Source organism: Zea mays, chromosome 7 (assembly GCF_902167145.1).
Source record: "Zea mays cultivar B73 chromosome 7, Zm-B73-REFERENCE-NAM-5.0, whole genome shotgun sequence".
NCBI classification, from domain to species: domain Eukaryota; kingdom Viridiplantae; phylum Streptophyta; class Magnoliopsida; order Poales; family Poaceae; genus Zea; species Zea mays.
In genome coordinates, this window is record NC_050102.1 from 152725013 (window position 1) to 152735002 (window position 9990).

General features: G+C 44.7%; 2 protein-coding genes across 2 annotated transcripts; both read left to right on the forward strand.

Moving 5' to 3' along the window:
- The first annotated feature begins 3203 nt into the window (after positions 1 to 3203).
- LOC100277373 (uncharacterized) lies at positions 3204 to 3993 on the forward strand. Its single transcript, NM_001364192.1, is given in 1 exon segment — positions 3204 to 3993. A coding segment is annotated over 1 exon segment (264 nt). The 5' UTR covers positions 3204 to 3336; the 3' UTR covers positions 3601 to 3993.
- A 924-nt stretch (positions 3994 to 4917) lies between these two features.
- On the forward strand, positions 4918 to 5992 carry LOC100280547 (RING-H2 finger protein ATL2A). The gene has a single exon (NM_001153466.2). The coding sequence runs from the start codon at positions 5069 to 5071 to the stop codon at positions 5705 to 5707; it is 639 nt and encodes a 212-aa protein (NP_001146938.1). The 5' UTR covers positions 4918 to 5068; the 3' UTR covers positions 5708 to 5992.
- The last annotated feature ends 3998 nt before the right edge of the window (positions 5993 to 9990 follow it).

Sequence of the window (9990 nt, forward strand, 5' to 3'; positions counted from 1 at the left end):
CCTTGGCCACATGTCCTTGTCTCTTTCTATATTCCCTTTGGAGTCACGCTTGATCTTCTAGACCCACTAATTTGCGATTCTCGTAGCTGTTTCATATGTAGTGGGATCACCTTCTGCATCGATGTCCTCACACATATAAATCTCATCGCTTTCTATGTCTACACTTGTGTAAACTCCATAATCATCATGAATCGCAGATCGTATAGACCTTTGAGACCTTCATAAACTTGTTTCTAGTTCTGGTTTGTTCTGGGGCTCCTGCATTGGTGCATCACTTGGCGCAACACTACTACTGTCATGTGAACTCTCCTGTGCAACCGACTCAGAAGAGCCAGAGTGTGCAGAAGGTGAAGTAACTTGCTCTGTAGTAGTTGCACTTGGTGATACAATATTTGCAGCAGGGGTTTCACCTCGAGTCGTTACAACCGTTGGTGGAACCACAGCGGGTATCGAGAAGTATGGTTCTTCAACCATCGGAATCGGGACATACGTCCTCTTTTCCTGAAGGTCAACCTCTCTGAGTACCTTACTCCCCTTGATCATGTCATCTTCTAGGAAAATGGCATGTCTGGTTTCTATAAACTTGATTTGTCTACCTGGGCAGTAGAATCTGTAACACTTCGATCTCTCAGAATAGCCAATAAAATGGTAGCTAGTGGTTCTCTCATCTAGCTTTTCCTGCCCAGGATTAAATATTCTAGCTTCTGTTGGACAACCCCATATGTGGAAGTAGTTGAGCGTGAGCTTTCTGCCAGTTCACAACTCATATGGAGTTTTAGCCACCGATTTGCTAGGAACTTTGTTGAGTATTTGCATAGCGGTTTTTAAAGCCTCCATCCATAAACCCAATGGTAAGTTAGAGTAACTAAGCATACTCATTACCATGTCCATCAGTGTTCTTCTTACGCCTTTAGGCAACCACATTCTGTTGCGGTTCACCAGGTGTTGAATACTGAGCTACAATACTGTTTTCACTTAGGAACCTCGCGAAAGGATCCTGGGACCTGTCCATACTCAGTATGGTGCCCACAGTACTCCCCCACACGATTTGATATGACAATCTTTGTGTTCAAATCGTGTTGTTTTTCTACATCAGCCTTGAACTATTTAAACTTGTCTACATCTTATGATCTGTCCCTTAAAAAAAAGGGTAAATATAATTGTAGTGAGAGTAGTCATCTGTGAAGGTTATGAACAAGTCAAACCCATCTACTGTCCTAACTGGAAAAGGACCACATATATCTATATGAATAATTTCTAACACTCTCATACTATGCATGCAATCTATGCAATCCTCTAAGTCTGTGAAGTCTAGGTGATGGAGAATCTGTCCCTTAACGAGACTTCTTTTCTCCCCCTCGAAATATGGCCCAAACGATAGTGCCATAATTTCGACGAGGTTTCTCCATCACATTGTTTTCTTACTCCTGCCAATGTTGCCTGGTTTGTTTTCTTGTGTATCTAGCACCACTGTGCGAAGATAAATAAAGCATATCTCGTCAGATGGCGAGACCAACATCTTTATTATCAAAACTGAATAACACACAGTCTCTGTCACTGAAGTGATAGTGGATGTGCTGATTGTCTAATCACGAAACTGAAGTTAAGTGTCTGCTTGCTTTCCGTTAACCACTGCAACTGTTTTCAGCCCTCTGGAGCCTTTAGGTTTGTACGGAATTGCATTCTGTAGCATCTATTGCAGGAATGCTGGACACTTTCTTTTGTATGCCCTGTCTTCTTGCAATAGAGGCAGGTCTCAGGGGGATCAGAGAATCTGTCTGATTGTTGCATGTAGAAAACATCGTGATCATGTTTGATCTTATTCTTGAACCTTTCTTAGAGGTCTTGTTCTGTTTGAGGATTCTTAGTTTGGAAAGATTGATAGAATCACTTATTTGACTTATCAACCTTTCCTCCTTTTAGACACACAGTGTCGTGAGTTGATCTATATAGCACTTGTCTATTTAGACAGGTGTTTTACTGATAATCAAATGTCTCATATTCTAGAATAGCACCCTCAATAGGATCCTGGATGAGACTCTTATTGTGATCAAGTACATTACACTTGGGTCTTTTCTAATTGACCTTATGGATGTTGCATTGCGCCATCTTAAGGTCATCCTAAGGTGAGCCTACTGTAGGCTTACTGGGTTTCTCAAACCACAGTGAGGAATCTATTTCATCCACTGTAGTTATCATTTCAATCTTTTCACGCCATAAGTGGCAATAAATACCACATAGCGGTTTAATCTGTCTTGTCTGACCAACTAGTAGCCAGAATATGCACTTTTGCAAAGTAAAACAGAAAATATTTAGGACGTCTGAAGTAAATACTGAAACATAAAACTTGCATGAATTAAATATTCGACGTTGGTCAAATAATAATCATGTCTGATCTACAAATTTTCTAGTTCTAAAATTCTAAACCATCGTTGGATGATCTAGAAAACTTAATTCTTGTATAAAATGTGGCAACAATATTCGACGTTGGTCAAAATATTCAATCACCACAAAAAAATCTGAATTTCTATGCACTTAAAGAGAATTAATCCACGTAGGCTTCATAATAAACAATAATGCATAGAAAAACAAATAATAATCTGGTTCTAAAATTCTAAAACCATCGTTGGATGATCTAGAATATGTATACTTCTGTTCCAAATGTGGTAACAATATCTAACGTTGGTTAGAATATTCAATTACCACAAATTTTCTGAATTCTATGCAATTTAAACAAATAAATTAATCCACGTTGGTTTCATAATTAACTGAAAAATTGCATAAAATACTGAATAAAGTACCAAAGTACGCAGCGGAATAAAATAGTCCATAAATATATCTGTAATTTTCTATAACTGGAAAAATATTTCTAAGAATTTTCTGAATTTTCTGCACTGTTTCTAATTTCTGGAAATAGAAAAACAAATTCCAGAAAAAAAAAATTGGAGCCATTTCGGCCTGGCCGACCACCCGGCTCGGCCTTGTTCGGCCCACCCCGGGTCTGGCCATGTGGCCCAGCCGCGCGCTGGCGGCCCATGAGAGGAGAGGGCGCGCGCCTGGACTGCAACCTGGGCCCAGGCCGTGAAGTTAGCCCATGCGGGGCGCTACCCCCACCCCGCCGAAATCCTGGCCGTGCAGCCGGATCGACGGTCCAGATTCTTGCGCGCATGCTATAAAAGGCGGAGATCTCGGTGCCGGTGGAAAAAAAAAAACCCTAAAACATTCTACTCCTGTATCCCAGCCGCCACAAACAGCCAGCCGGCCGCCAGGATTTCTCCTTGCGTTCCTGCATGGCTGCATGGCCACTAACAGACTGCCGGCCGCCAGGAGCTATCCATGCATTTCTGCATGGGCCTCATGGCCGAGCTATGCTCAAGTGCCGCCTCTGGTTTCCCTTTTTTTTTTTTTAATTTTCTTCTCCCCAGCCGCTGCTCCACTCGGCCGCCAGGGAGCATCACGCTTGTTTCTTTCTCTGATTCTTTGTCTGAGCAGCCGCTAGAGCACAGAGCTACTGGCCGAACGTGCCCGAGTACGGCCGTTCCTGCGCGTTGCATGCTCCTATCTCTCTCTTTTTTTTTTCTTTCTTTCACTGTTTACTGATTTTGGAGATTACTAACGCACGGTTGGCTTCAATGCACCGGAGATGGCCGGCCTGAGCCGCCTCGCATCCCCATCCCGCCGACGTGCGCGTCCCTTCGGGTGGGCGCGCCGTCGTCGGATGGGTGCTGCGCGGTGGTCGAGGCCCAGTCCGACGAGTTAAGAACTGCGGCACTGTTAGCCGTCGCCTGCGAACCTCTCTCTCCCCAGGATCTATCCTCAACTCGATCCCTCAAGTGATTTTGTAACGGGATCGAGTTTTGGAGGTAAAGAATCATAGATCTGGGTCCCGCGATATTTCTGTTATTTTCTGTGATGATTTTAGTGCATCTGTACACTTTTGATTCACGTGGTTTTTGAAAAAAATTAGGGTTCTAACCCTAGCTTCGTTCTGTACGACTTTTTTCTGATCTGTTCTTGACCGTTTATTAAAAAAAATCACGAGTACCTGTTTACAGGTGTACCGATTAGGGTTAGGTCATAAATCCTAACCCTAGACAGTTATGTGACCTCTCTCTGGTTTGAGGCTGAGACACACTGTGTCTCTTACAGTGGTCAAACCTAAATCTCTAGGGTTAGGGAAAACCCTAACCTGAGAGCATCGACTTCTTTCTGTTCTATTATCTCTCTGATCTCGGTGATGAACAATAATAAAAAAAAATAAGCTCAATCACATTAATCGAGACCTTTCTGTGATCTCATAAAACTGATGTGGATTAGGAGTTCTAGGGTTCTTAGGATGCCTCTGATACCATTGTTAGAATCTATGCTGTCTAGGATCGATTCCTAAGTCCCTAGAATACAAATCCGTAACTGAAAGTAAAACCTTGATGACGTGTAGATCTGATCTACTGATCTACTGAGAGGAACGGGGAAACATACCTTGTTGTTGCTGTTGCTATCTTCATATTGTTGCCCTGCAGAGAAGCAGCAGGCATCGTGATCCGAGCCACTGTCTGGTTGTCGCGTTTCCAAACACTTCGACGCCTAGGCGATGGGGGCCTCTCGGACTAGGGTTTTTTTTTGGGGCGAGGTACTAGCGTTAATCTTTCCTGCGACCCCTTAGTCCTATATATAGCGTCGTGTGTCTGGGGGCTCCAACCGAGGTTAGCGTGGGCCCTCCCAATCAAGGGCCCATTTAAAGAGATAGATAGTTGGGTTTAGCCCAATCCGGTCACTGATGACCAGCTGTAGAGGACACACCCAACAATAATAATAAAAATGCGGCCTAGGCGCCGTGTACTATGTATGTATCGCCGTCTCCTGGCTGACATGGCACTACACTATAAAAACGCAGCCCCGGCGCCTAAACCCGGCCTCCTTCCCATCCCACCACCACCAGCTAGCCCAACAAGAGAAAGACTGAGAGAGAGAGAGAGAGAGAGCTCCACTGCACCCTGCAGCACCCTGACCTAAACTGGTCCCTCTCTGCTGCCTCCGCCCCACCACTCGTCTCCCACCGAGCAATAGCATGCGGCACTTGCAGGCCACCGTCGAGCACCTGGCCGGGGTGGCGGCCACGCCCCCGCCGGCGTCCGCGGGGGGCGGCGTGCACACGGACACGTTCCTCATCCTGGCCGCCGTGCTCTGCTTCCTGCTCTGCGTCGTCGGCCTGGCCTTCGTCGCGCGGTGCTCGCGGCTGTGCAACCCCTCGTCCTACTCCGTGGACGCGCGGGGCCCCGTCGACGACGGCGACGACGAGGCGGCAATGCCGGCGCCGCGCAAGGGGGTCGACAGGGCCGCGCTGGAGAAGCTGCCGACCGTGCCGTTCGCGTTCGAGGAGGGCCAGGACGGGGAGCGGCCGGAGTGCGCCATCTGCCTCGCCGAGTTCGCGCCCGGGGACGAGGTCCGCGTGCTCCCGCCCTGCGCCCACGCCTTCCACGCGGCCTGCGTCGACACCTGGCTCCTCTGCACGTCCACGTGCCCCTCCTGCCGCACCGCCCTCGTGCTGGCGCAGGCGCTGGAGCCGCCGGCATCCGCGGACCCCCTGATGCAGTGCTGCGCCTGCGCGTCGGCGCAGGCCTCGGCGGGGCCGGCAGAGTGCCCCGTCCTCCCCCTCGCCGTCGTCGTCGTCGTCGAGCGCGGACCTTGCCGGACGTCAGTACCGTAGGCTGGCGATGCCCAGCGAGCGTCCAATTGACGCCGACACCTTGTACATACTCGCCAGATTACTAGTGAAGTTGTGTACAGTGCGCGATGGTGCATTAGACAAATCACTTCACTTGTACTCCTACTACGTCTGACTGGTTGCCTAGCTGTAAATTTTACCGGCGATGGCGAGTTTGTCCTCTCGATCGACGTGCAGTCGTGCACGAAACAGAGAAGCGTTTTGTTTTCTGCTACATGCTCGTGGTTAGCCGCAGACATACAGTTCCGTAGAGAAAAGAAAAAAAAAAGCGCTTGCAAAGAAAAGACTAGCATCAATCGATAAGACGATGGGAGTGTCACTTTTTGTACTGCCTACTGTACTGCACTAGACGAGATGAACGGAATCCAATCCATCGAGGGGGGGAGCGGCGGACCGGGCCGGGGTGGATCATGGCGGCGGTCGTGTCAAGGTGTCACTGGACTGGATCACATCGTGGACGGCACGGTGGACTGGGGGCCCGAGCTCGTGATAAAGTTAGGTCGTGACGTCAGAATACGCGCGTACGGACACGGACGAGCCTCGATGCCAAGTGTCCTAGGCCACCGAGGCAGGGCTCCATGCATGGCATGGAGTATATGTACTTGCCGTACGTGCCGGACGGGCATCAGGCACCAGGACATGGGGCGCCGCGTGGCCGAATTTGCATTTGCTCGGCGTCCTATTGTCGGACAGCTTGGGCAAAGATCGGACGTGGCACGTGATGCAGGGCCTGTTTAGTTTTGGTTTCCGAGAGCTTGTAGATGTGTATTTGATCCGAGCTGCTGAGGAGGTGAAAATGGTTGGAATGACCTGTTTTCAATCTGGTTTCATTCTGAGTTAGACATAGCCGAACAACTATTATTAGTTGTTTCTGGTTTCAATCCTGACCAAATATATCCGGATGGAATAGGGATAAGGCCTCGTTCGTTTCAGTTGGTCTGGTTTATTCCAGGTCTGGTTCCGGATGGAAAAAATGAGCCGGTTTGAAATTCGGTTGTCTCTCTATGAACCGTTCGTTACGACCTGAATAAAAAACAAAAGCGATCCGGTTTGGAGTTTCCTCTCCCACTACTGCCCAGTACAAATCTCGGTCTTATTCCCTCCGGATCGAATCTGTCCGAAATGAGTGAAAGGGTTGGCTTCACTGAATCCTGGCTTGTAACTGCTCCCGGCCTGGATCCGATCCTGAGCTACCGAACGACCCCTAAAGTTTAATTTAGTCCGTGTCATATCGAGGCGGTGTTTGGTCACCTCACTAAATTTCAGTGACTAATATTTAATTATTAAAATACTTTATTTGATTTTAGTAATCAGTATTAATTATTGTGTATATTGAATGCAATACCCTTAATTAATGTATGCCTAGGTGATTGGGACTTCACCGTACGCACGCATGTCTTCACCGTGCATTAGAGAGAGACGGTAAGAGCTGTCAATTAATATCCATTTTTAGTCTCTTTTAGTCATCTCTTTGTGACTAGAGGACTAAATTTTAGTTGGGGTTTTATAGGTTGTTTGGGTTTTTTAGGGCTTGTTAGCTTAGGAGTGGATTGAGTAGGATTAGATGTGATTAAATCTCCTCCATATAAATTTATATAGAAAGAGATTTAATCTCCTTCAATCTACCTCTAAACCGAACAAACCTTTAGGGTGTATTTGGTTGAAAAGTGGAGGAGAATGGAGAGGCTCTATTTCTATTTTATGAATGTTTAGTTTCCAACAAAAAAAAGAGTGGAGCGACTCCTAGAGTTTCCATATGCAAATTAGCATAAATTATTGGAAAACTTCCGCCCCACCAAAACGACTGGATGTGAGCGCTCTCCTTCACCTCTACACTCATACCACTATCCAACCAAACAAAAAATAGAGCGGCTCCGCTTTATTCTACTCTTCAACCAAAAAATAGAGTGGCTCTGTTCTGCTTGCCAAACACATAATAGAATGGCTCCATTCTCAAAAACTAGAATGAAGTCAATTCATTCTAGTTGACTCTCCAACCAAATGCACCATTAGTCACTCTCATAATCTTTAGGGAGTAAACTTTAGTCCCTAAAAATCCTATTTGTAAGACCTATTTTAGTTACCCTGTTTGTTATTTTAGGGACTCACTAAAGTTTAGTTGGGAACCAAACATCTTCTTAGTCACCCTGTTTGCTTCTTTAGAGATTAAAAGTCACTAAAGTTTAGTCACTAGAGTTTTGCTTCTTTGGTCAATGCATCTGAAGAGTTCGGATGAGTGTGTGCAGGTACCAATCAGTCGATATAGGATTCCAACAACCCAGATAAAGATCTCATAATCCTATAATCCCATCTAAGGGTTAGTTTGATAACTCCATTTTCCTAAGAATTCTCATTTTCCAGAAAAAATTGAACTAATTTATTTCGAGAAAATAAAAAACCTTGAGAAAATAGGATCCTAATGGATTTTAACGTACATGCACATAGCTCAATAAAACATATCAGATTTTTTTTAATGGATCTTGAATTTAACGATATAAATTTGGAAACACATTTAGGTCTTGTTCGGTTACCAGGGATAAAATCCCACCATAAATTTAATCCGGGTTTGGATTAGGTGAATCTATACCTCACACTCAATCCCATGGTGGAATTAAATCTATAATTTAATCTATGTATCTCTCAAAACTAGTTATTCTTTTGATCCATTAATTCTAATATAAACTTGTGCAATATCTTCATGTATTTATTCCATACCTAATGAGTTATGAATAGAATCCATGCCTTCTATAGTTTAAAAAATTCTCAAACCCTTGGGTTATAATCTATGATCAGTTTAACGGAATAAATTTTTTTGAGTAGACTTGGATCAGTTTGAGACATGTATTTAATTTCGATCCATGCTAATTGATGTAAACTCACGAAGCCTTAGTAAAATTCCACGGTTATGATAATTCTCTCCTGATATACTCGATTCACCATTCCTTTAAAATAAACTGGATGACGTGTAAAGCAGGCTTGCTTCGTTGTTACAGCCCAAAAGGCCTAACTGACGTGCATAAAAGCGGCCCTTTTTTGCCGGCATAAACAGACTTCGTTCTTTTCCCCCAGAAAATTCAGGTAGTCTCCTTCCTGCCGGTACTACCTTGTTGATTCGGTATCCATTCGCGTCGATCACATTTTCACTCCATTTCGGCATTTCATCAGTGCCGTACTGGCCTAGTGGCTAGACACGGGGGCAGCGTGGAGAAGCTGGTGTTGCTGCCGGGAAGAAGGCTCGCATGGTACTCGTGGGTTGCAGGCTTGCAGCTGGGCTGGAAAATAAGCTCAGAGCGGTACGGCTTGGCTCGAAGCTGCTCGTGAGTCTGGAACGATATAAGCCGAGCTTCTTCTTTGAGCTCGTTTTTTCAGCGAGTCGAGCCGACACGTTCCAGCTCCAGCTCGTGAGCCGTTCTTGCAAAATTAATCAATTTATATAATAATAAAAAATATTAGATAATTTTATAGATAATAGCTCATTTTTAGTCTTTGATGATAAATAAATTATAAATTATAATTTAAATTACTCATAATGTTAAATTATGATTCTATATTTCAAATTTATATAATGTTAATACACTAAATAATGCAACAATGAGTACCAAAATATGGCTCGCTAGTCGAGCCGAGCCTCTTTCACCAGCACGTGGAATGGACGAGCCAAGCCGAGATCGTTCAGGCACCGAGCCGAGCCGAGCTCAGTTCATTTCCAGCCCTAGTTCCAGCCTCACAAACATGTGTCCAGTTCGAGAGTCGATGTGCTGGTTCGTCGGGAAGACATTTCATTCGCGTCACTTAGATGGTGTATCATAAGTTAATTTCTTAAATTTAGTGGAATGACCTTATTTCTTATATTAGTACTAACTAACTAATTATGAGAAATAAGGTGATGATGGATCAACTCATTACATTCCACAGATCAAACAAAAAATTGAGAAGTGAGAGGATGATAGACTAACTCAATCCTCAAACTAAACATTCTAAAGATGTGTTTAGTTTGAGCAATCACTGAATCCGATAAGGCGGTATATTATAAGTGTATTTCTCAAATTTGGTAGGATGACTTCATTTCTCATATTAGTACTAACTAACAATAAAAATTAAGGTGGTAATGGATCAACTCATTTCATTCTGTAAATCAAATAAAAAAGTGAGAAATGAAAAAAAGATAGAGTAATTTATTTCTCAAACTAAACATCCTATTAGTTTGCGGCTAATTTTGATGCTGTATGGATTGCAGGATGCCCCCGTGCGGAAGGGTCAGAGGA

What these genes read in the sequence shown, in the direction of transcription:
- LOC100280547 (NM_001153466.2), top strand. Translation starts at nt 5,069, where the DNA reads ATGCGGCACTTGCAGGCCACCGTCGAGCACCTGGCCGGGGTGGCGGCC.